The 27,091-nt window shown below is 44.7% G+C and overlaps 1 protein-coding gene across 4 annotated transcripts in view; it reads left to right on the plus strand.

Annotated features, from left to right (window-relative positions):
- KIZ (kizuna centrosomal protein) overlaps positions 1-27,091 on the plus strand; it is a 114,013-nt gene that overhangs the window by 56,900 nt on the left and 30,022 nt on the right. The window contains exons 7-8 of one of the 4 annotated variants that reach the window (XM_007191883.2): positions 11,821-11,934; positions 19,747-19,897. In XM_007191883.2, the coding sequence (XP_007191945.2) occupies positions 11,821-11,934; positions 19,747-19,897 (265 nt within the window). The remainder of the gene's footprint in view (positions 1-11,820; positions 11,935-19,746; positions 19,898-27,091) is intronic. The other 3 variants (XM_007191884.2, XM_007191885.2, XM_007191886.2) reach the window with 3 other exon arrangements.

Genomic DNA, 27,091 nt, shown 5'->3' on the forward strand with positions numbered 1-27,091 from the left:
GGGAATGCTGAGAAGCACTTGCAAAGGTTACAAAAGAGCTGCTTTCACCAGCAAGACAGGTCTGCTGATGAAAATTTCCTCATTTTTTGTTTGATTACTTATTCCAGTTCTTAAATGCTTATATGTATATTCAGGTTTTCATGTATTTTGAGTCAGTTTTGAAAATCTATAGTGTACTAGAAAGAGATCCATTTTCTAAGTTTTCAAATTTGTGGGCATATTTTATACTTTAGAATTTCTACTGTGTCAATAATTATGTCCCCTTTTTTCTTTGCTCTTTTTTGGAATGACTTTTATATATATAAAATATATGAGTTTCAGGAAGAAACCTAAAGAGGATTTATATTTGCTCCTGGCAGCGTCTCGGGCAGAAGCAGTCCTGGGTCACTTTCATCCAGGTCTGAGGATTGAGATGGGTTGAAACCAGGCTTTGGTCCCTCTGAGGGCTAGACTTTATCTGTTTCACCCTTATCTGTAGGAAGTAGCCCTATGAGTTTCCAATTCCAAGTGTGGATGATTTATTAGGGTTCCCCTTCCTTGGTGGACCTGGACTTGAGTTTTTATTCTCTTGCTCTCTGAGGTCATCCAAAGCTCCACTCAGCTTCTCACACTATTAGCTACCTTTTCAGAAATTGGCACATGCCCTTCAAAGAAAAGGTGCCCCAAATGTTAGGCTCATCTCTCTGAATTTCCTCTTTCTCTAGATTTTGATACTGTAGTTCTTTCCTACTTTATCTCTCTAATGTTATCAAAGACATATTTTTATATATATTTTTGGTCTTAGTGCAAGGATTAGCCTGCATTACCAACAAGAAGCTGAAGTCCTTATCTTAGGTACTTTTTAAGATAAGTGTTATTATTGAAGGATAGCATGCATGCAGAAAACTGAACAAATCTTGAATATGCTGCTTGACTAATTATGACAGGTGAATACGCGGTCACCCCGCCCAGGCAAGAAACAGCATCAGCACCCAAGCCTCCCCCTCCCTTCCCCACCGTGTCCCCTGCTCCCGTCTCCCTCACGGTTACTTCTGCTTGGCCGCTGCTTCCTTTCTGAAGACCTAGGAAACCATATCTCAGTTGGCCGCTTTCACTTTTAGTTATGAAATGCATAGTTTTGGCCACGTCATTTCTAATTTGGTTTGCGCTTTACCTTTTAAATCTGTTCCTGGGACGGCTTTCTCCCCTTGCATGTCATCTTTCTTCCCTTGTGACGAGCCCTCTCGAGTCTGTTAACAATTTGTCCCTTTAGATTGTACACAATACTTTCTTGTTTTCCTGTGTGTGATTTCTAGAAAGCCTTCCAAACTGATGACCATGTGCTGACACGTAGAATATGCTATTTCAGGATGTGGTTGTGTTTTATACACATTTATGAACAATTACCCAGAATATGAACCTGTTGCCTTATTTTATTTCTCATATCAGGCTAGCCCTGCCCCTGATTTCCTTTCTTTAACTAGAAACGATCACAAGAAACAAATCAGGAATTGTTTGGTTTGGAATGCTCTCTTGATCTCTCCTTGCTCTAGACATATTGTGAAATTGCAGGAACAATGACAGAGCCATGACCTATTGTGACTGTGATCTTGGATCGCCTTTTGGCCGGTATCACCATTGACTAATCGAACTTGACTTCTCAGTTCCCATTTATCACCTTCATCAGATTCACTTTTTCGGCACAAGCACCGGGTACAGTGGCTGGCATATGTTGGCATCTGATAATTAATTAGTTCGTGGTGATCTGATGTGATGGTTCCAGAAGTCAGGACTCAGGGATGTCCATGAGGTGAGACAGGAATGGCCAACCTTTTTTTTAAGTTAGAAATGAACTTGGCTTCTGTCCCTCCCACTTTTGACTCTTGGCAGTTTGGTAGATTTAATTTCTAGCATCAAAGAATCAGAATCCTGACAAAATGGGCGTTTTGTTTTAGTTGGCCCTTTTCACTGAGAAATGGTGGGTATCGTGCCATGTAAGCACAGCTTGTGCTTCACATCAGCACGTGAGGTCCCCAGTGAGGCCCCAGAACTCAGAGTTCACCCAGGAAATAATCATCCAAATGGGTGTGGTAAGTTTTCCTAAAAAATGGACTACCTTCCAGAATGAGGTTATCAGAGCTGAAAATGTATCATAAAGGAAAACCCTAGTCTGAGCAGCTGTGGGGGTCTCTCTGAAGCCAGAATGTGTGAGCAGCGGGTATGAGGTCTGCCTGCAGCGGGAAGGGAAGGCCAGAGGCAGAACTGGGTAGTTGTGTGTTCAGTGCCGCTCTGGGGAGAGAAGCGCTGAGTCCAGGGCTGGACAGCTCTGAAGATGTCTGGGGTGGGACAGTGGTGTTTTCCATACTCCACCTTGACCCACCTGAAATCTTTAATATCTCTTTAGGGATAGGCTTGGGTTGTTCTGTAAACTTAATATGCTAATATTTGTAACAGTGCTAAGAATCTCTGTCATCTTGGAGTGGGGAGGGGGGCAGCTGCCTGTTTCATGGCCCCAGAGCTCCCTCTCCTGTTGCTCTCCCAGCATGTCGACAAGGTGGCCTCTTACTGTCTTCCATCGCTTGGCTGTTTCCCCTCCTCACTCCCAAGTGGAAAGATGCTTTTTGCTGCCCTGGTAGTCCCCGTTCAGCTCCATTCAGAGCTCACTTCCAGAGTTTGTCCTCGGGGCAGACGGCTCCGCACCCACTGCCGTCCCCTCTCCTCACCCTGAAGTGGACCTGGGGACCCCCTTCCAGGTGGGCTGCCCAACTTGGAGGTTCGCGTGCTTGGGCCCAGCAGCGGGGCCTCTGCCTCCACGGCTCTGACTGCACAGTGTGCCACGCCCTGCACAGTCCCTGGGGCCAGGGCAGCACCCACTGGCTCTACCCAGGCCCGCACTTCACTGTGAGCCCCGCCCAAGGTGGGTGGATGACGATGGGGAGGGGTCCCCAGAGCAAAACTGGGATCTGTTTCCGGTCGTTGGGTGGCAAACGTCAACACTTCCCTCCTCTCTGTTTTGTTGCCGATTTATTCCTCCTCTTTGGTTCCTCATGGCTCAGCTTCCCTGTTCGTAATCACCTTAACTGATATTTCCCACCTTTGAAGAGCAGTCTTTGAGCCATTGATGATAGGCTTCTGGAAAAACCAAATTCATTTTAAGGTGGGATTTGAGAAGGCACATTGCAGCTTGAGACCTGAGTGGGAGGCTTCCTTTCAGGGGAGCTTTGCGGGGAGGGTGTGCAGGTAGGCCAAGCAGATAAGACAACTGAAAACCCAAAGGGAAGCAAGAAGTGAGCCCTTGATATGTTTTCTTGTACTTTTACAGTTGATCTCACCATTTTCAGTCCCTGCTGGCTGACTTACCTTAACCTCCAGGAGAGCCGTGAGGAGTCCTGAGCCCCTGTCTTCTACAGCTTCCAACTAATTCTCATTTTTTTCTCACTGCTCTCCCTCATCAGGGTAGTTTGTTTTAATTTGCTTGTCATTTTGATGGACTGAATGTGTGTCTAAATCTGCTGCTTAAAGCAATGCTAGACTGCTTTTCTCCGTGGCAGTGATGCTCAGACATATTCCACTGGCATTACTCTGCAGTGAGTAAAGTGGTCTTTCCCAAGTTTGTAGAAAATGAATCTTTGTAATTTTGAGAACTTTCTCAAAATCATTTTCCTAAAACTTTGGTACCTGCTGTAGCTTGCCTACTAGGAGATAACAAAATGAGTGAGAGTGCCCAATGAATAAGGACGAAAAATATGGAAGCAGCTGATTTTGTTAGCTTTGACAGATTGGCTTTTTATCATGTATATATGTTTGATTTTTATATTGTATATATATATTCATCATCCGCTTGTAAAAGTTTTTCAGATTTGTGTGATGAAACGAAGTACATTAGTACACTCTGATGTTTTGCAGAAAGTTCTGTGAACTCCAGGTGTTCTGCCACCTTAAGCACTGAAAAGCACTACTTTCCAGGGCCATCGAATCCCTAAACAAATTTTTTATGGTATTGAATCATGGCACTGATGGTCCTTACTGATCAGCTGAAATACAGATTACAAGGACATATGCTGTCCATGGTTGTTTGGAACATTATTACATCTGTAATCATGAGCACACTTGGAATTGGTTTCTACCGTTTTTGAAAAGTGCACTTACCTGAAATTAGGGATGTGCTTGTCTGACATCCCCTGAACCCCAACACTGACTAGAGAAGCCTTTTCACCTGGTTCCCAGCGTCTACCCAGGAGGGCCAGTTAACTTGGATTGTTTCCCTGCTTGCATCCTGCCTGCCTCTCCTCCACAGTTAATCCATTTGTTCATTCACAATGATGATTTGGTATCGTCCACTTTCTTGTTTCTTGTTTCTTCTTTTTGTCTTTGGCATCGTTTTAGCAGCTTCTTGGGTGAGTGAGCATTTGAATAATAAAGTGATTCAGCTTCCTCATGGTAATACAGTATTGCCTCTCTGAAGGGCCTGGCAGCAAGTGGGCACAGTCTTTTCCTTCAGTCCTGTGTTTGATTTCTACTGACTCCTACAGCAGAGGGCAAGCATTAATAGCCAAGTGTTCAGTCTCTTTCCTGCAGGTCCCTCCCTGGGTGCTGCTACTGCCATTTCAGTGGGATCATTGAGGTGGACCCAGAACACTGAGTCAGTGACTGCCCTGGACCCCACTCCCATTCATCAGACTTAATTGGCCTTGAAGGAGCCTCATATGTCCCTTCTAGGTGAGAAGCGACGTAAACACTAACTTATTTCAGGGTCTGAATGTTGCCTGAGCCCCAGCGACCCATCCACCACCCATCATGCCTTCTGGTCTCCCTCCGGTGGTGAAGCCATGCTGGCCCAACCTGAGCCTCCTGGTCTCTTCTCCTACAGACGCACCCCTGCACAGACGCACCCCTGCACACACACACACACACACACACACACAGGCGCACGTACACGTGTGGAGACAGACGTGTACTAGCACAGCGAAAGTCTGATGTTTGCTTTTAGGGTCCTCCATCAGTCATTAAGCCCCAGCAAAGATGGTTCTACCCTGACAGTAAAAGATACCCCTTTACCAAAAGCACCCTCTCGCGTTTAATTATAGAACCAATGATGATGTCTAACAAAAAAAATTGTTTTTACTATGTTCATAGTATTTTTTAAACTTTTCCAAAATACACGGCCTGATTGTATTAAATTTTTGAAAGGCATCAGGTTGTCTGATAAGTCATTTACCCTGCATGTTCACTTTGGCAGCAGAGATTTAAAGCTAGGTCACTTTAGGTAATCGGCTCCATAAATCTGTTGTATGCACCTCAGATTGGAGAGCACAGCCCGCACCCTAATGACGACACCCCTCTGGTGACATGTCAGGGATTTAACAGAAACCCAAGGAGCAAATGTTTCTGGCCTTCATCCTCCCAGCAGGGTGGATTTTTATCAACCTGGGTGTTACGTTTGGGACCCACAGAGATCCTTGGCTACTAAGAACTTGTTCTGGGTTCAGGCGGGTTCTCTCTTTTGAAGGCTGGAGGGGAGCATCTGTTAGAAATGGGGCCTTCCAGCGCCTCATTAAGGAACTTAAAATCAGGTGGTCAGGGAGAGGGAGTAGTTCTGAGAATTGAAGTGGGGCAGAATAAGGAGATCTGTTTGGAGGCCAGCGAGGGGGAAAAGGCAGGGGTTTTGCTTGTGCAGCCTCTGCTGCTTTAAATAAAGAGCACGCTCGCAGGCCCGGGTGCCCTGCACGGCAGGCCCGTGATCCCAGCTGTCAGCGCCCTCACACGGCCTCCAGGTGAAGAGAAGGAGCCCTTGTTTCCCGGGTGAAGAGAGGAGTCTTGTTCGTGACCCCTGGCCCGCAGCCACCGCAGACCCCCGCCCCCGCCGCTGGCCTTTGTGCTGCCGCCCCCTCCTCCCCTCCCTCCTGGCTTTGTGCTCCCTTCAAGTGGCCCCCCGGAAGGGACCACCCAGGGGGTTGCACAATGGGGGCTGAGGTAGCCACCAAAACATAGGTTTCCTAAGACAGCCCATGAAAAGAAAAATACTGTTTAACTATGTACATGTTTGTCCTTTCTACAACCGTTTTGTGTGGCCAACAAAACCCCACGTCGAGACCCTGCCTCGGCCGCACCTACAGCTGTTCCGGCCACCGGGCATCAGGCTTGGGATCCTTGCTCACAGTTCCTGTTCCCAGGGTGCTAATTCTTCATGCCGGTTACGTTGACGCGTTTGGATTGATGGTCAGGAAATTTGATATCAAAGCAAACAAATTACGCTGGCCTGATGAAACTGTTTATCAGTCGTCCTCAGAGTTGGTGGCTTGGCGTGGCTCCTGGGTGAAATGTGTCTGTAAGACTACCCAACAAAAGCTGGCAGCCCAGAATTCAGTTCTCAATAGCCATTTACACCTCGGTAAAAGGATTAGCGCTGGCCGATTGTTACCCTGTTTAAATCTTAATTTGCATCTTTATGGAGGTAGCGCTTCTACGGGCCTCTCTGCTTCTCGGTTGTGTTTGTGTACCTGTGGGTGGGGTGTCACTGGAGGTTTTCTCTTATTGGCAAAGGTGCTAAATTGCTTCAGGAGGACCAGTAAGCTACACAAATTGAATTAGCGGCTCGGGTTTTGACTGACAGTTGGCTTTGGTTCATTAGTTATATTTTGCAGTAGTTGTGGGCTTTGAGCATTAGGTACGTGAATGCATTCTGTTACTTCTGTTTAAGAACCCCATGGATCTTTGGAGGATTTTTAAATGTTCATTGTAATCAACAAATTTCCGTGGGAATTAAATGCAGAAAACCAGGCCTGGGATCTGATAAAATGATAGTTTTAAAATCATCTTTTCTATCCAGACTATGTGTTCTTAGTGAAAAGATCAAAGCCACTTATGTTTCAAAAGGAAGGTAGGACTGAAGCCGTGAGTTTCCAGGCGGGGTTTCAGCGAGCTCCGGAGTCGGATGCAGACAGTCCGTCCGGGTTGTCCCCTTCCCACCCTCACGTGTGGGTTATTCCTCGGTGACAGGCTCACCATCCACGGCCACCTCTGCGAGTGATGCCTGTTTGTTGTTGCTTGTTCTGAAATACAGTTTCCTCCCTAAAACTTTGTTCTGGATGTAAACAACTCCTTTCTGATTCTTCAATTTCGTTAAAAAGACAGTAAACGTAATTCATAAAACTTTTAACAAGTAACACTATAATATGTAAATTAGGTAAGCAAACTCGTCCCTACCTGGAGTCGGGGACCACACCATGCTGACTGCTGTCTCCTGGAGAAAGGAAGCCCAAAAGTCAAGCTCGCATCACTGCAGCTGAAGCGCATCTGTGCTGAGTCCCCCAAAGATAACACCCACGGGCATGTGTGAAAGTCATCTGCTATAGTTAAGGAAAAGTTTATTTTCTGTTTGCTAAGAAGTCATTCTCAGCTTGTGATACTGAAAGAAAAAGCATAACACCTTTTCTCCCTTACTTTAAACAAAAAATTCTACCTTAATTTGAGGGCTCACATTAGCCTGACATGGAATTGCTTTCTTGTAAATTATGTCCTAAATTCTGTGTGACTGAAAAATGAAGCTTTCTTAGAAAGTAATTACTTTATGGGCTTCCCTCGTGGCGCAGTGGTTAAGAATCCGCCTGCCAATGCAGGGGGACACGGGTTCGAGCCCTGGTCCGGGAAGATCCCACATGCCGCGGAGCAACTAAGCCCATGCGCCACAACTACTGAGCCTGCACTCTAGAGCCCGCGAGCCACAACTACTGAGCCCGAGTGCCACAACTACTGAAGCCTGTGCGCCCTAGAGCCCATGCTCCACAACAAGAGAAGCCACCGCAATGAGAAGCCCGCGCACCGCAACGAAGAGTAGCCCCCGCTCCCCGCAACTAGAGAAAGCCCGTGTGCAGCAACAAAGACCCAAGGCAGCCAAAAATTAATTAATTAATTAATTATTTTTAAAAAGTAATTACTTTAAATTTAGCCAAAAACTAATTTTATTTATTGTATGCTTAACTATTATTGGATAAAATAAAATATTTTAAAGTGCCGTTTGTGTTTCTAGCGATTGCTCGTCGTCCAGCAGGTTTGTCCACTTGCCGGACTTCACAGAAAACAACCGGATGGTAGGGCCCAGTGCCTTGGTGCCAGGCCACATATTCTCCGGGGGAGACTGGACATGGGCTGTCAGGCCATTGCCCTTCCAGCTGAAGTATTTTGGTAGGAATGCAAATAGAAGACATGAAACAAATTGGGGTCTTGAATTCTAAAATAGTATTTTCATAACACATAGTCTTTAATCTTTAGCTCAGTACACTGTGAATTATTTAAGAGTTATTTTAAGCAAAGGATTGATGGATATTTTGCAAACTAAAGTCTATCCCATGGGGAGATAACTGTTAGAAATCTCAACACAGACCAACTCATCAAGGTTCGGAGTTAATCTGGCATCGGCCGTAGCTCCACGGGGACAGTGCTTGCGGCCGTCTAATTGATCACTGTCTTGTTGATCACTCGTTGCCAAGCCCTGGAAGCCCCAGACTGGTATGGCACCAACGTGTAAAAACAGGCTGTGACAACAGGCGTGTCATGAATTCCCTAATCTGGGTTTAAATCTTGGCCTGTCATGCAACACACAGTGTCTTTAAGTGTGTCTTCAGCATCCTGTGAAATCACAAGTCCAATTGCTGTTCTCAACAGGCTTCTGGTCATGTTGAGAAGACTCGGCAGACAGGGCATAACTGGAGAGCAGTACAAAGTAGAATGCTGTCTGCGTGGTGCTAGAGGAATTCAGGGATGAGAGAGATCCCTGCGAAGGAGGCAGTCGGAGAAGCTCCCAGACAAACGTGGGGGGAGCTGGTCTAAGCAGGCCTGACGTTTGGACCAATCAGACTAGGAAAGAACGAAGGCGTTTGGTGTGTGATGGAGCACTGGCCCCACCGTGGTGGTATCAGGGGTTCGGGGGGTGGGCGCGGATGCTGGCATCAGGGAGCATTGTCTGTAGGGGGTTTATAACAGTAATCAAACTGCAGATCGGCTTTCTCTTCTCGTCTTTCCTGAGAATGGCAGAGATAAAATGCTCATCCCTGGAGGCTGCCCCCACCCCTCCTTAGCACAGCAGCATTAACCAGTGTCTGCCGAGTTCCCTGCTGTACTTGGGTTTGGGAGGAGGTGCGGAAGCCACAGCCCTTGCTCGGGGTTTACCACCTGGTTGGGAAGTGTGTCTAGAGGCATTGTAAGCTGGAGACCCCAAGCCCGCAGAGAGCCCCTGTTTATCAAGCACAGTATTTAACTTTCTTTTGAATAGTTGCCCCATTTTAAAATTTGGGAGATGGCATATAAAAATAAAGCTAGTAATTGTGAATTTCCAGCTTCTCAAAAACTGGAAAGATGTAGCCTCACTGAGACACACATTCCTCAGTGGGAGCCTAGGGTGACTGGCCCTTTGAGGTTGGCATGTGCCCCAGCTTTTAGCATCCTCAGCCCACCAGCCATGGGTGCTTGGGTCCTCCCCCACTGCGCTCACACCTGCACGCTCCTCTCCGGCCACCCAGAGCACAGGGTCAGTCCCCTGGCCAGTCTGTCCCTCACCAACCCCATCCAGGCACAGCTGCTAGGAAACCAGCCATGGCTCCAAAATCTACAAGGTTTATCTCTGTTGCCTCGCCAGAGTTTTATACCGAATTTTATTTCCCTTTACTATCCCATCACCACCAACTGCAGTCCCCACCTGGCCAGACTCATCTCCTTGCTGGTCCCCACACCTCTCTCACCCTGGCATTTCCCGTCGCCTTTGCCTTGTGGCTCCTTGGCTTCAGCTATCATCTCCCCTCCATCTGCATCCTGCCCGGCAGAAGGTCCTCCTCCCACTTCCTGATTGTCTTCCCGTTGTGCGCTCCTTTACTGCTCTGAAATTTGCGTATCTTCCTCTTCTTGAGGGCAGGTCTTGATCTCTGGTGGCCTCAGCCTGCAGCGGCTTGAACAGGGTTTTGGTTCCCAGCCAGAGATTGAGGTCGGGTCACAGCAGTGAGAGTGCTGAATCCTAGCCACTAGACCAGTGGTCATTGACAAGGCCCTGGCCCTTCAGCTTTGCAGAAAAGAATTCCCACAAAGACAGAAGGTAGTGAAACAAGTAAAGTGTTTATTAGGAGAAAAAGGGTACAGTACGTGTGGACTCTCAGAGAGAGTCGTGCCCTTGTGGTAGTTTGAATCACTTATATGGGGCATTTCTTCCGGGTTTCTTTTGGCCAGTCATTTTGATTTGCCTGATTCTGAGTCCATATTTGGTATATCTCAGGGTCCTGCCATGTGGACGTGCATCTCTCAGCCAAGATGGATGCCAGCGAAGAGGCCTGTGGGTAGGTTGGCATCACTCTCCTTTTGACCTCCAAGGAGCTTTCTAGTCGGGCAGGTCTCTTTGACTTCGAGAATGAGAAATATGTGGTCTTTTATCTGGGCAGGGCCCAGCCTCTTCTCTCGATTGTCCTGCTATTTTCATCTTGGAGTATCGGTCCACAGGGAACGAACTCCAGCTATTTACCCTGGGGGGGGCCCATCTATCTCCTGCCTCAGTCTCATTCTGTGAATTGGTTGGCGACAAGATAAAGCCTTCCAGGGAGAATCAGGACCCAGATTTTGCCTTAGGAAAAGCAGGTATCCATAGGTGCTGTAAGTCCCACTGGCCAGGAGTCCAGGAGGTGTGGGGCAGCAGAGCTCAGGAGTGAAGGACCCAACAGGGTCTGGCCCAAAGGGACAAAGACTCCAGGCTTAGCGTTTAGACAGGAGCTAGGGACTTGGCAAGGAGCTGGAGTGCCGACAGGGTGGTCCGGAGTCGAGAACAGGGCTTGAATCTGGGGGCCCATTTCTATTTCCTGCCCAGGGTAGAAACCTGCTCCAGAGTGGGGGTGGCCCCGTACCTCCAGTGTACAGGCGGAGCAGGTCTTTTTCATCCTTGCATCATCGGGCACATGGCCATTGAATAGATCTAGTAACTTAACCAACCTTTGCACTAATTACAAATTAGTAGTACTTTGCTAATGAACATTGGTTTATAAGTTGCTTCATTTTCCTTTTGGGGTATGTATTGAATCTTCCCAACTACACGCGTGATCAGTTCCTTTAAAGGAGAAATACTGTTTTGTCTTTGATATCTTCTCCCATAGCTTTTTAGAATCATGCAAACAGACATTTTTTTTTTAAAGGAAGTTACTAACCAATCTCTTTGGAGGCTGTTGTGACCCTATGACAGACCTAACCTAAAACAGTGGCCAGATTGTTAACACTCCATCAGTCCCCCCGTAGACTGCAAATAGATGATGAGGGCTAAATCCCTCTTTCCACTCCTTCCTGTTCTTACTAAGAATAAAGAAAATGTTGCAGTGGGATCTGAATGGAGAAATAATAGTCATTTTTCTACATTCAGAAATAGAGGACGTAACCTGTACTTCAGCCAGCAGTTTTCAATTTCTTAGCAGTGACAATTTAAGTAAATTTCATGTGAGTTGAGGAGCTCTAACTTTGTTATGATTGACAATGTAAAATTAGCCTTTTCTGCTGTTAAGATTATCTGGCATTCCTATCAGTCAGGTGGCATGTGGAATGAGGTTGCACAGCTGTGGATTTGAACATCATTAAAGTCTTCAAAGGGTTAAAAGCTACTTCCTCTGATGGATTTAAAACTGCCACATACACACAAACAAGTTTTTCAAACCACCCCGTTTTACATCTTTGTCGAGAGACAGTCTAGTTGCTGTGTTTTTATGTCTAGATTATATTACAGATGTATTTCAATAAACCATGAGGAACCACCATAGATTCTAGAAGCTGGCCGTCTGTGCTTAAATAAACATCTCCTGCAGCACCTGTTTTATTTTATAGGCTCTGTAATCACAGTGACATTCTGAGAAAAGACCTTGACGCCTGTGAAGCAGCTGTCCTTCACCAGATCCCCATACTCTCCCCTGGGGGTAGCAGCGACGAAAAGCAAGTCAGGTATGACTGTCGTCAAGTTGCTGCTGTGGTGGGTCGGCCCTTGTTCCCAGATAAGGGTCTCGAAACGCTGGTCCACATGATCAGCACTGTGCCGGGCACTTGTAGCATCAATTTAACTGTGGCTTCACCATCTACTTCTTTGTGAATGTATCGTTTTTCATTGTTAATTGGATATATCTACTCAACCCCTGCCCATAGCAACATTTTTAGGCTTACTTGGGGGGAGGGAAGATGGGTAGGCTTTGTCTGGCATGTTAGCATACCTTGGTGAACGCCCAGGTTATCCAGCAAAGCCGCCATCTAGAGGGATGTCCTTAGCAGGTCCAAACCCCAGATAGGTTCCTAAATTTCCAAGGTCATGCTAGTGATACAGACACCTAAGTATGTTCCTGCACCAACAGCATCGACAAGCCCTGGGAGCTTGTTAGAAATGCAGGTTCTCGGGTTCCACCCCAGATCCACTGAATCAGGAGTCTGGAGGTGGGGCCCAGCCATGCAGGCTTGAATGAGTGTTTAACTCTGCTTCCTCAAGTTCTAGAGCAGTGCTCAGAGGACATGCCTTAAATGGCTAGAAAGCTGGGGTGAGCGAGTGGGGGTTAATCATTTGCAGGGTGGTTGGTGCATACGAACCATAATTCTTGTACGTCCTTCCTAAATCAGATAGAAATCGATCCTTCCACCCACCTTCTCGGCACTCTAGGTGTCTTCTCATGCATGGCCTCAGAAGCTTCGTGGCATCTGGGCTTCTTAATTGAATTCGCAAAATTACAGATGTGTAGTATGTGTAATGGTTTGTCCAGTGCTGGCCCCTGGTAGGTGCTTGATTCATGGTATGTGAATGTTACCCGATTTTTATTCTGGGGACTGACTACGTTTCCTCTTTATGAAGTAGGTCCCCACCGTTTTGCAGCAGAGAACAAATGACAGCTCAGGTGTGGTCAGCCATCTGAAAGGGTCTTGACTGGCCAGGAGAGCCAGAGGGGCTTCGGGTCTGGTTGTCTAACATCCGGCCTCGTCTTCTCTCCCTTCCACGTGCCACACAGGCACTTTTATGTAACGATATAAACAGGAAGGATAACAGGATTTTCGGAGTAGAATTCAGCATAAATCCAGTGTGTATTGGGTCCCATCAGGGCATGAGGAGAAGTCAGGGTAATGGCCTCTAAAAGGACCTTGTCACAAGAAAACTTGGCTAATCTCAGGGCTCCTTTCCACAGACCACAAGGTGAGGTTCACAAGTCCTGAGTGTGTTTACATTCCCTTCTGCATCATGCTGTGATCTCCAGACTACAGAGAATGCTAGACATGACCTTCATGGGTCAGTAGCTTTTCAACTTAACAACAGTAAAGGGCAGTGCACGAAAATCCTCTTCCATGTTTTTTATCATGTGACGTGACAAAAGGCAGTCTTAAAATACCCTTTACAGGGGCATGGAAGAAGCTGGCTGGGGAGAGTCTGTGGTCATTTGGTGATTGTGTGCTGTAAGGCTCTTCAGCTGGACCCTGGCTTCTTTCTCACTGCCTTGTGTGTCTGTTGATATACTATTTGGCATAAACCACCGTTGTGGCATGTCGCATAAAAAGCATATATGCATTTATAATTCTCTTTGCAGACTGAGTTGTTAGACTAAATGATTCATCGTGTGACTCTCTTAACCTGGGCTGCCAAACTGTGACTGTGGGTGATAAGACATGATATCTCCATCAGCTACACCAATGTTTGTTATAATTTCCCAACATGCATAAATAGAGCATTGGTTTCCATTATGAGAAGCTGCATTTTTACATGACTGTTGATCTACAGTTATGTATAAATCAGCCTTCCAGAAGAAATGATCCTTCTTTATGACCAACACAAATTTTAAAATTAATATCTGGAAGCTTCAGAACTGTTTCTTTGCCACAATCATTTTTTAAAGCCAGATAAAGAAGTCAGGAATGGTTCCATTATAATGTCACTGTTGTGTTCTGTAACAATTAGAATTACCCCGTGTTGTGACTCAGGATGCTGTTCAGTGCACACTGATTGTCACTGGTTCCCTCTCTAGCCTCGGAAAAAGGCCCAGGTGTCTACCTGACCTTTGAGAGACAAGCAGTCAGGTCTTAGCTGCCAGTCCTTTCTCACAGGCTTTATTTCTTTATTTTTTTTATGCTCCTCATATTTTATTTTATTATTTTTTTAATTGGCGTATAGTTGTTTTACAGTGTTGTATTAGTTTCTACTGCACAGCAAAGTGAAGTAGCATTCCCTGTGCCATACAGCAGGCCCTCATTAGCTATGCATTCCATACACATTAGTGTATATATGTTAATCCCAACCTCCCAATTCATCCCACCTCCCCTTCCCCCCTTGGTGTCCATACGCTTGTTCTCTGCGTCTGTGTTTCTATTTCTGCCTTGCACACTGGTTCATCTATACCATTTTTCTAGATTCCACATACATGCGTTAATATGCGATATTTGTTTTTCTCCTTCTAACTTACTGTACTCTGTATGACAGTCTCTGGGTCCATCCACATCTCTACAAATGACCCCATTTCATTCCTTTTTATGGCTGAGTAATATTCCATTGTATATATGTACCACATCTTCTTTATCCATCAAAATGTATTGAAGACCTAAATGTAAGATGGGACACTATAAAACTCTTAGAGGAAAACATAGGGAGAACACTCTTTGACATAAATCACAGCAAGATCTTTTTTGAGCCACCTTCTAGACTAATGGAAATAAAAACAAAAATAAACAAATGGGACCTAATGAAACTTCAAACCTTTTGCACAGCAAAGGAAACCGTAAACAAGACGAAAGACAACCCTCAGAATGGTGGGAGGAGATATTTGCAAATGAATCAACGGACAAAGGATTAATCTCCAAAATATACAAACAGGGGCTTCCCTGGTGGCGCAGTGGTTGAGAATCCGCCTGCCAATGCAGGGGACACGGGTTCGAGCCCTGGTCCGGGAAGATCCCACATGCCGCGGAGCAACTAAGCCCGTGCGCCACAACTACCGAGCCCACGCACTGCAACTACTGAAGCCTATGCACCTAGAGCCCGTGCTCCACAACAAGAGAAGCCACCACAATGAGAAGCCCACTCGCCACAACTAGAGAAAGCCTGTGTGCAGCAATGAAGACCCAACACACCCAAAAATAAAATAAATTAAAAAAAAAAAACAAAAAAAAACAAAAAAAACCCAAAATATACAAACAGCTCATGCAGCTCAATATCAAAAAAACAAACAACCTAGTCAGAAAATGGGCAGAAGACCTAAACAGACATTTCTCCAAAGAAGACATACAGATGGCCAAGAGGCATATGAAAAGACGCTCAACATCTTTATTAATTATTAGAGAAGTGCAAATCAAAACTACAATGAGGGGGCTTCCCTGGTGGCGCAGTGGTTGAGAATCTGCCTGCCAATGCAGGGGATACGGGTTCGAGCCCTGGTCTGGGAAGATCCCACATGCCGCGGAGCGACTAGGCCCGTGTGCCACAATTACTGAGCCTGTGCGTCTGGAGCCTGTGCTCCGCAACAAGAGAGGCCGCGATAGTGAGAGGCCTGCGCACTGCGATGAAGAGTGGCCCCCACTTGCCGCGACTAGAGAAAGCCCTCGCACAGAAACGAAGACCCAACACAGCCATAAATAAATAAATAAGTAAAAAAAAAAAAAAAAAAAATACAATGAGGTATCACCTCACACTGGTCAGAATAGCCATCATCAAAAAATCTACAAATAATAAATGCTGGAGAGGGTGTGGAGAAAAGGGAACCCTCTTGTACTGTTGGTGGGAATGTAAATTGATACAGCCACTGTGGAGAACAGTATGGAGGTTCCTTAAAAAACTAAAAATAGAACTACCGTATGCCCCAGCAATCCCACTCCTGGGCATATTCCCAGAGAAAACCATAATTCAAAAAGACACATGCACCCCAGTGTTCATTGCGGCACTATTTACAATAGTCTCACAGGCTTTAATCCCCGCGTCACGCTCCCCCTGCCCTCTGTGCGCTCCCACCTCCTGTGCCTCTTAGCACCCAGGAGCTGTTAGGTATTCCCCTAAGTGAGGTATTCCCTTCTGCCTTGTGGTATCCCTTGGACTGAAACAGTCAGCTGGTCATTCCAGAAACACAGACTTGGAGAGAATGATACTTTTGTTCCTTAATTGTTAATGAAATTGATGTCACAGAATTCTAAGCCGGGCGGAATGGGAAGGCTCTAACAGCTCATGGACTCCTGCAGGCCTGTGAATAGAGCCACGTTTGGTGTGGTCGTGGCCCTGCTTGAGCCCCTGACCAAACCTCTGCAGGCGACATCTGTCTCTGCTTTAATCCCATCTGGAAAATGGGACACCTGCCCCATAGCATACTCTGAAAGATAGTGTGAAGATTTCTGAATTCTGTATCACAAAATGAAGCATCTTAAAAGAGAACAAAACCATTCCTGTCATCGTTATTATTAATTTTAATTTTTGTTATATCAAGGATTAAATGTTGAAAGTCCTTCATATGAAAGGTTTACTATTATTAGGTGGAGGACCAAGTCATTATTTTAGACAATTATGAGTTTTTAAAATATGATTCATGTCACCTGGGGCAGTTGATTTTACAAATTTGTTCATTATTGCCTCCTGGAGAATATATTTTAACACAAAAGTGATTACTTAATCACTTTATCTTATATGAAAACCATAATGAGACCACCCATGAGCTTAGGAGTCACCCAATTGTACTCTCAAGCTAATGCTGAACAATTGTCAGCTTTATAGTGTTTGGAGTATAGTATGTAGAAATCTCTTTATTTTATTCTGCTTATATTCAGAATAAAATTCAAGGTACTTATTACTTTGTCTGTATTTAAAACTTTTGTCAAATTACCAATCTGTTGTAAATCATTTGTAGTTAGGAAATGCTGGTACATTTGCTTAAATTGCAGTTTTCTCATTGGAAACCATTCCAAGTATATGAAATTAATTATAGACTATTTAGAGTCTATTGCTTTACATATCTTTAATTAGAGGAGTATATAATTTAGCTGACATCACACTGTTTTTTCTGTGTGACATTGATACTGTAAAGTTTCCGAAGTGAAGTGGGCAAAAGAGGAAAAAACTCCTTTAAGTCCTTTGTACCACTGTGTAGATGTTCTGATTCAGTATGTTTGTGTAGAACCAGGGGCGGGACTCCACACAAGGCCAGCCGTGGCCCAAGCCCTCCTTGTTGCCAAGTGTTGGTTTAGCTGTTCAGAAGTCACAGGTTCTAGTGCTCGACCTCCTCCAGAAGCTTATTTGCTTTTTGACCCCATTGGTTTCCTCCTTTTGTGAAACAGGTATAACAGTTATAGGAAACCTTAGCTACTTCTTTCACTCCAGGACCCAAAGGATGGTTACAGTTGACAGAGGTGTTAGCAACCCGAGTCTTGCCTTGGCTTTGCTTCTGCAGAAATCATGTGTATCAGTCACCAGAGAGACTGGTCTCTGATAATTCAATCCATCCCAACTAACTTAACTAGTTTAACTCATCCTCATTAAACTTGTTCTCAAATTTAATTCAACCTAACTAAACATTCTTTCAGGCTAAAAACACAATTGATTTACTCATTATGAGAAATATACCTGCTGACTGGACTAGGCCGATATACTGCCGATGGCCTGTGAGTGCATTTTCCTAGGAGGGAAATAAATCTATTGCAAACCCAAGTACAGATGCAGAGGTTGCTTCATTCACATAGAACAGAACAGAGGAACTGGGGGCTTGATGACGTCAGTGGGATCTCGACATCACCAGGAGAGGCAAGTTGCTGAAGGGGCTTTCTACCAAACCAGGCTGGAATCTTGGAATCATTTGGGGAAGTGTTTAAATAAGTTTCAGGGTTCCAGTGATGCATCCCACTTTATTCAAGTATTGGGAAAAATTAGGGTTAGGTCAGGCAAAGGTTATAACAATTAAGATTTATTTTAAAAGGTTCTGGATTGTACCTAGACTAACTTTTTTCACATTTTATTATGAAAATTTCCAAACATACAGAAAAGTAAAAAGAACTGTACACCCACATACCCACCACCCAGATTCTACCATTGACATTTTATTACACTCCCAAATCTGTCTCTCTCCATTTCCCATCCATCCATCCATCCATCAGTTCCAATCTGTTATTTGTATGCATTTCCAAGTAAGTTGCAGATATTAGTACACTGTTTTTTAGCTTGTACTTTGAAATTTTTAAACAGCCACAAAAGCAGATATGAGTATAATGAAACCCCATGTACCCTCACCCAGATCCACAGTTGTCAACATTTTGCCGGTCTTATTTTATCTCCTTCCCTCACCCACACTTTTTTCTTGAGTAGTTTAAAACAGACAACATTTTTCTCTCACAAATACTTATATCTCTAACGTACAAGGATTAAATACCTTACCGTTTAAGAAAATTCTTTATTACCTAGTCCTTGTCAGTTTGCTTTGGCTTTCTCAAAAAAAAGTCTGTCTGTAATTGCTGTGTTTGAGTCAGGATCCAAATGATTTCCCTGTAAACTGGTGGTTGGACCCGGATCCAGGATTACATTCCAGGCGGGTTATTCTGGCCGAATGACATCCGAGGCAGTGCTGGTCCTTCTTACTCCACCTCCTAAGGCAGCAGGTGTCTGCTCGTCCCACCGTTCGTGCTGCCAAGGCTGGGCTGTGGGCTCGAGTGTAGGCAGACGGATGCCTCTGATATAAAGCTTCCATTATGCAATTTTCTCAAAATTAGGATCCTTTCCTAGATGCATTTCATTCACTTGGACTTAGAAAATGGTGACTTTTCTAACTCAGTTCTTTCTTCTGCATTTATTAGTTGGAAAAACTTTTCCCATCAACTACTTGGTAACTCTGAAATTTTTTTTTCAACCATAGAGGCAGGAAAAATGCTTGATTCTATCCCTTTACTTAACCAGTTTCCAGAATAACGAGTTGTTGCCCTAGCAGCATCCAAAGGTTGGTTTGTTTATATTTTTGTGGTAAAAACATACATAAACATAAAATTTACCATCTTAACCATTTTAAGTGTACAGTTCAGTAGTGTTAAGTACATTCACATTGGTGTGCAGCAGATCTCTAAAACTTTGTCATCTCACAAAACTGGAGCTCTGTGCCCACTAAACTAGTCCCCATTCCTCCCTCCCCCAGCCCTTGGCAGTCACCACACTACTCTCTGTCTCTGTGTATTTGACTACCCTAAGCATCTTATGTAAGTGGAATTGTACCATATTTGCCTTTCTGTGACTGGCTTATATCACTTAGCAGAATGTCTGTAGATTCATCTGTGTTGTGGCCTGTGAATCCAAAGGTTTTTATTATTTTTAAATTTTTATTTACTTATTTAATTTACTTTTCAAACAAACTCTTATATTTTTATATATTTGCTGTGTATCCGTCTGTGGTAGTCATTATCCTTCTGGTTCTCAAACTGTCCTGTCCTTGGCCAGTGGGAGCCCCTTCAAGAGAACCCTCAAGGCCTTTGCACACAACTCAGAAGTCTGAGAACTTCCTTGCTTCCTGGAACGACAAGGTGCTCCGGGCTCATCTGGTGCATTTCCTGCCCCAGACCTGGAATATAACGCCTTTTTCTAAGTGGGCCTGGTTCCTTTTAGTACTGCATCTAAGTACTGGACTCTGGAAATTCCCTTAGCCCAGAATATATTAGGTTCCAGACTTTTCTGGATAAACTGTCTTCTACTAGCTTGATTGTGGGGGCCTTTAACAATGTGGGAGGTTCGTAAGTCACCCAGCGCGGCACACGTCTAATGGGTCTCCTGTTTCTGTTTCACAGGTTTGAACAAGCACCGGCCTCAGGTTTATGGAGGACACCATCGGATCAGCGTGCTGCCACCTTGAAAAGACATGATAATTCTATCCAAGAAGAGGTAGGCGCGAAGCTGTCTGAAGTTTTCCCAGTCAAAAACGTGGACCGGAGGACAAGGGTTAGGAATTTTTATTTTTTTAAATAAGTTTCAACATGTACAAGTTAGTCATTTGAGGAAATAGTTACGTTTTCAACAATGATTAACATATTTGAAAAAAATGATAAGTTGTAAGTGAGGTTTTGTGGTTGGTTGGTTGGTTGAACTGTCTGATCTCAGGCCTTTTGCATAGTGTTTTATGTAGGCATCTCAAGTCCTTACATAAAGTTAACCCAGGTCCTGGAGGTAACCTAATTAAACATATCTACCACAACATTTGCCCAGGGAATTTAGGAGCATCTTGTAGAATTCTGGTTTTCTTTCTTCACTCCATCCTTTAAAAATACTGTATGGTCATTTGTGTCAACTCCACAAATATGTATTAATCCACTTCTGTGGATTAGGCAGCAGCCCAGATCCACTGGAGGGAAAGAGAGAACTCCCACGTGGTCCCTCCTTCAGGGGAATGGCATAACGGGATGCCTGCAGTAAGAACACGGCAGAGGGTATGGACCCTCAGGAAAGGGAGCCAGGCCATCTGGAGAAACAGGGAGGGAGCCGAGGGGTGTGCGAGATGACCCTTAAAAGACAGGCAGCATTTTGACAGGCTCAGAGGGCGGGGCGATGGGCAAGGGGCTGTTAGGACCCCAAGAACAGACCAAGGAAGCCCACACTTTTCCAGGAAACGGAGCTGTTCTCTGTGGTTGGGGAGTGGACTGCATCTGGGGACGGGGATGAGAAGCTCCAGGGATCACCGCCCACCGTGCAGGGTCTGGCCCAGCTCGGGAGTCGCTGTTCACGGGTTCAGCAGAGTTTGGAAAGCTGCGGAGCCCCTTGAGCCAGGTTGCAGGAGGGTCTACAGGGCCTCAGGGAATTTAGCCTGCGTGGATGGGAGGGGGACGGCCAAGGACGAACCCTGCTGTGGCTCAGCCAGGACAGTTGGGGGCTGACTGACGACCTGGCACCAGGGAGAACGTGAGATGCTGGACACGAGCTGATGGAGCCCATTCCTGGGGAAACTCGGGGGTTGGGGGGTGGTGGTGGAAGACCAGGTCCAGAGCGGCCATCCCAGAGACACGGCCTTTCTTCTCCTGAGCTTAATGTCTTGTGAGTTTGTCTTGTTTCCAGTATGTTTTTTCTTTTTTGGCCGTGCTGCGCGGCTTGTGGGATTTTAGTTCCCCAACCAGGGATTGAACCCAGGCCCTCGGCAGTGAGAGTGCAGATTCCCAACCACTGGACTGCCAGGGAATTCCCTCCAAGTATGTTTTTTCATCCTTGTACATAATATAGGGTTCTCAGGCTTTTTGATCCTTTTAAAGTTTTTATTTTTATTATGCACAATGTTCAGGATTCCTCATGTGCCCCCTCTGGAGGCAAACCTTGCCCCTCTGTCCCAAAGCCACAGCCTGTGCTGCCGTGCAGTCCAGAGCCTCTGCATCACCCTCCAGCCTTCCCAAGCCCCCCCTTCCCTGCACCCTTAATTAAAAGAGAGTAAAAGGACTTTTTTTTTTTAAGCATTTCAAGCATACGTACATGGAGTGATACAGTGACGCCACTGACCCACATTTGCACATGTGTTACCCCTGCACCGTGTTGTTTTGGACTCCCTCGCCCTCCTCCTCCTTCCCTCCCTCTGCCCTTTCTCTGCTCTCCCTCCTCGCCTCCTTCCTCCCCACTTCCCTCCTTCTGGAATAAATTATTGCAGGTATAGATACAGCCCCTGGGCGCCCCTCACAGTTCCTGCCCTTTTCAAAGGTAACCTTGTGTGCATCCTTCCTGCACACATTTTCATTTTACTGCGTTGCGTGTGACTCAGTAAATAACCCTTAGTTTTGTTTTGTTTTGTTTGTTTTGTTTTGTTTGAGGTATGGTACCATTTGTGTGAATGTTCTTAAAGAAAGAACAGTATTCTTTAGGAGGAACAGAACTTGTGCTTTTTAGATCCATTCCATATCTATTGATAAATGTAGATCCTAAAAAGGATTTTGTTTTCAGGTTTTATTATCCATTGTATTTAGTTCTATTTTGTAACGACATCATTTTCCATTCTTGTTCACTGCAGCTACCCCACATCTCAGCCATGTCAAGGGTGAAATAAGTATTGGTCTCCTGCCATTTGCCATCTCATCATCTTTTTTTTTTTCTAAAGGTGTTGTTTATATCAGGAAAACATATTCCAAGTTCCAGATGACCAGTTCACTCATAATTTTGCAAATAATAGCTCCATCATTAATGGGAAGGGGGCTGCCCAATTAATAGTTCATGAGTCAAATGATATTCTTCCTCCCCTAGTAGGTTTCTTGTTCCTTTTTAAATCATCTTAGTGATAACCATAAAAATTACTAATAAATGAATGACAAAATCCATCCTTAAGGGACTTCCCTGGCAGTCCAGTGGTTAAGACTCCATGCTTCCAACTGCAGGGGGCACGGGTTCAATCCCTGGTTGGGGAACTAAGATCCCGCATGCTGTGGCACGGCCAAAAAAAAAATCCTTCCTTAAAAATTGAAGCAAGCAGTCAGCTTCTCAAATAGGTTGTGACTGAAAAAATGCACAGCCCTAAATGTACAGTTACCAGAATGATGTGGGCAGGGGCAAGCCTTACAGACGTGAGAACAAAATGCTTTTCTGGGGTCTAGGACTGTTAGATGCACAAATCATCGTTTTATGATTAGCATAGTCAAGTGTCTTTGAGTTGTTTTCCTATATTTGAACAATATATACATTTAGTAAATAGTATGGGTTCAGTGTTTCTCTGTAGATAAAATCTTAAAAGTAGGAGATTTTCAAAATTTAAGAAAGCACTACTAGAAATCACTTGGTTAAGAGTCTAATGAAGCTCAGAAATACTTACTTTGATCTCTTGGGTAAATGGCTAATTAAACAGCCACATGTAAATGATGTTTACCTGTGGGTCCCTTGCCGTCAGCTGGAGTCAACCCGTCTCCTGAGTAAATACATCATTAAAGCTGCTGAAATTTGGATTATGTCCCCCTGAGACCAGATAAGATCCACAGCACCCGCATAACCTATTAGGCAATTACATAATTGAGCTGCATGCTTTTAAATCAGAAAAATTTGTAATTACTCTATGTGAAAAAAAAAATGAGTTGGGTGCTTCATTAAAATACAAAGTACCTTAATACAGCTTTTCTCCCAAGTGAAGCCTGCTTCCACCCACGGGGACCTCTGCAGGCAAAGCAGCCCAGCCTGCGGGCGTCACTTGCAGAGCAGGTGGGAATGGCCACAGAAACCCCTGCCCCTCTCCTGAAATGAGGGACTGGTGTCCTGTTCTTATCTCTTGAATACTCGTTCACTGGCTCATGTGAATACTTCCCCTTTCTTTTCATTGCTACGTCGATGAAATCCCCTTCCTTTCCTATAACTCAGGTAAAACTTAAGTGATGATACTTGCGTTTCTCTTTAAACACTGAAAAATTACTTCCGGTGTGCAGGAGGAAGGTTCTTGAGGAAGGGTCAGTTAATCTGTGTATGAGGGGAAACATCCGTGCTGTCAACATCCGTGGTGTTTCATTCTCTTGTTCTTCTGTGTCTGCATTAACAGCACTGGTTTACATATGGAAGGTAATTTTATTTTATTAAGTGCTTTCACGTTCATTTTCTCTTTGTACCACCCATTGCAGAAACCGTATTCTTCTAGAGCTAGCATATGTTTTCTTTAAAAAAGTAACAGGGAAAAAAACAAACTTGGAATATTAAGGTAAACAAAAAGAAGAAAATTGCCTGTTTTCCGACTGTCCACATAGAACCCTGTTGACACTGCGGTGTATGGTCTTTAATATTTTTTTTTTTTTTTTAGAAATTCACGTTCTTTTATTTATTTATTTATTTTTTATTTATGACTGTGTTAAGTCTTCGTTTCTGTGCGAGGGCTTTCTCTAGTTGCGGCAAGTGGGGACCACTCTTCATCGCGGTGCGCGGCCTCTCTTGTTGCGGAGCACAGGCTCCAGATGCGCAGGCTCAGTAATTGTGGCTCACGGGCCCAGTTGCTCCGTGGCATGTGGGATCTTCCCAGACCAGGGCTTGAACCCGTGTCCCCTGCATTGGCAGGCAGATTCTCAACCACTGCGCCACCAGGGAAGCCCCGGTCTTTAATATTTAATGTATTGACAAACGTGGGTTATACTGTTTGTGTGCACAGCCTCCGTGTTCCCCACTTGTCACAGGTGAACTTCCTTTCGTGCCGTCACATGTTCTACATCCTTTCTAACGGCTGCACAGAGACCCCTGTGTGGCTCTTCCACTGTCTCTTTAACCAGGTTCCTGGTGTTAAACATTTTAAGTTGTTTTTAATTTTTCCTCTAGTAAAAAAGTTTCAACGAATATCTGAGCAGTTCAGTTTTTATAGATTCTCATGCTGTTTCCTGAGAATGATTTCCTGAATGTAGATCTGTTAGGTCAAAGGGTATGTGCGTCTCTCAGGCTTCTGCTCTGCACCGTCAGATCTCACCCTGGAAGGGTCATCACTTACCAGGAATAGATGAAAATATCATTTCTCTGAGCTCTTTATGAAACTGGATACTATCAACTTTTTTTTTTGAGCACCAAATTGAGAAGTGCAAAGGAGGTCAAATTGCGGTCAAACTTTTCCCCCACCTATTTGTTAGCCATCTGTATTTCTTCTTTTATATTGGTAATTTGCCAGTTCACATTCTTTGCTCATTTTTCTGTTAGGTTAGTAATATTTTTCCTTACTGACTTTTAAGAACTCTTTTTATATGAGTTTGTATTATTTGCTATAATATTTTGAGCAGTTTGATTTTCACCTTTCATTTTCTTAATGGTGTTTGGATACAAAGCCTTTTCCATTAATATCTTCATTTATGCATTTATGCATGTGAATTTCACAATTGATAAGTTTCTGGATGTAAATCGAGTCAGCCTAGATGACTCTTAGGGTGCTAGACCTAACAAGATCCATATTTAGACTGAACTTTGAGAAAATGAGCCAATTAATCCTAGGTGTCCTGCTGAACATAACTCATAGGACAGTTTTTCTTTCATAAGTTCTGAAATATGGAGGTCTCACCCTCGGTCATCCTGTAAATAGTGTGTGCCTTGGCATTGAATTTCTAAGCGCTTTCTCCTGGCTCCTGGGAAGGTTAGAAAAGTGAGGGACTAGTTCGTTGGTGTTGACTTAGGCTGCGGACTGCTGAGAACGATGAGGCAGTCTCCAGCACCACCACCACCACCACTACCACCACCACTGGGCTCCAAATGTATGAGATGAGAGAGAGCCTTTACTACCTAACAAGTAAGTTGGAACCCAAGCACGGGCCATCCATAAGCACCATCAGAAGGTCCATCTTTGGTGGCACTTTTCAGATAGAGAGCCCCACTTTGCAGAGCCCTTCAGTCACAGGTGGGACGTACAGGGCAGCTTGCTCACTCTTTGCACTTTGGTTCTTTCGCGGGTCACACTGCAAACTCCTTCCATTTGGGGCCTTCCTTAGAAATGCGCCTTTTCAAAGATCTGCAAACAGTACATCTTGAGAATGTATCACAGATGTTTTTCCTGACTCTGCATAAGTTGTTTTTGATGGGTCCTTTGAATGGACCTTCCTACCGTTCCTTGTCTCAGGCTAACTTTTGTTTCTGTCCCATATTGTCATTATTTCCTGCTTGTTAGGGACTTAACTTGTGAATTCCTCTGTGGATGACCCGCTGGGCAGATCTACTGCCATCTCTGTTGGCTTCATGGTCCAGCAGAGTCAAACCAACCATTCTCATGCTGTAATTTGACCATCCATCAAAAACCCTTATAGAAATAAAATACTTATCTCTGAGAAGTTATCTCTAGAATTAGTAAGAGAAATCCTAGAGATATGAGTATTAAGTAGTGAAGATAAGTGGGATAAAATATATGAAATAAATGAAAACCTGCAGTGTGCCCCACACTTACTCACCATGGTGAAAAAAGAGGGCTCAGTATAGAGCTGGTGGCACTGGTGGTATTCTTACCAAGCTTACAAGGGCTTGTTAGAAGGATGTGTGCAGTATCATTATAGCACTTTAGTCTGTGTTCTTTTGAAGCCCAGGTGGAACCCAGCTAAAGCAAAAGAAGTTCTTACCTGAAAGGGATGTGCAAAACAGTGATGTTGATTGTGTGTCATCACGGAGGGACTAGTGAGAAGTAATCCGAGTTATTGACAATCTAGGACAATCTCCATTGTCTGCAAATTCTACAGTAGAAAGTGTAGGAAGCCTCAACAGTCCTTTAACAACTTTATTCTTAAACTGTGGGTTAAGACAGTGGCTATTGTGAAGTCACGCCAAGAAATTATTAGTTACAGCTATTGCATAAGATAATATGAGGAAGAAATACATACTTGAGGCACTCTCAGAATGTTTAGATTATTTTAAATATCAGAAAAAGAACATTTTAGTTTTAACTACAGAGATTAAGCCAATTCTTTTTGTTCATCTTCTAAAATGCTTTCCATATATCTAGAATTATTGGGTGTACAGAATAGGAGCTTATTCTCTGTGGGAACAGACAGACTAGATCAGGATGGGCAGAGATCTCGAAATGAGACGTGCTAGGATGGTCCAGAGAGCATCCTGATGGTTGCGAGATGGCAGCTCCTGTCCTCCTGGACAGATTCTGGAAGCAAGTGCAGTGCCGTGGTTTACGTGGGCAGCTGGGACTGGGCACTATGGCAACCAGTGATGGGAACCAGCCCTGGCCCGAGCTTCAAAGGAGGATGGTACACCTGAACCCCAGTCGGCAGAAAGAGGGATCCTGTTCAGTTCATTCCACAGAGTTATCCCAATTGGAGTAAAATCCAAGGCCCACTTTATACAAATGTAGGAAAAGCTCCTGGTTTCAAGAACTGGACAGACAGGTCTTGGCTGCAAGGCTAACTTGACACCAGGTCTTTTGGTCAAGGAGACTAGAACTCCTTAAGTCCCCTTCAGTCCACCTCCGGCCCCTAGGATAAGCCATGGGTCCTGGAGGCCCCTGATCCTAAGGCGGGCCGAAGGCAAGAGCCTTGCAGGGATGTCAAGGCTGATGACAGTGGCCTCAGCCAAACTCACAAGGCTCAATCTTCAAGGTTTGGCCTCGGCGATTCTTCACGTCCTTTCATGTTGATGACAAGGAAAGAGTATGATCTTCCCCTTTGTTCACTAGATGTTTGCATTGTTACCGTTTCACTCTTGCACAGAAGATGACCAGGAGCCTCTGCCCGGCTC

The sequence above is a fragment of the Balaenoptera acutorostrata genome, chromosome 15 (genome assembly GCF_949987535.1).
Source record: "Balaenoptera acutorostrata chromosome 15, mBalAcu1.1, whole genome shotgun sequence".
In the NCBI taxonomy this organism is placed as follows: domain Eukaryota; kingdom Metazoa; phylum Chordata; class Mammalia; order Artiodactyla; family Balaenopteridae; genus Balaenoptera; species Balaenoptera acutorostrata.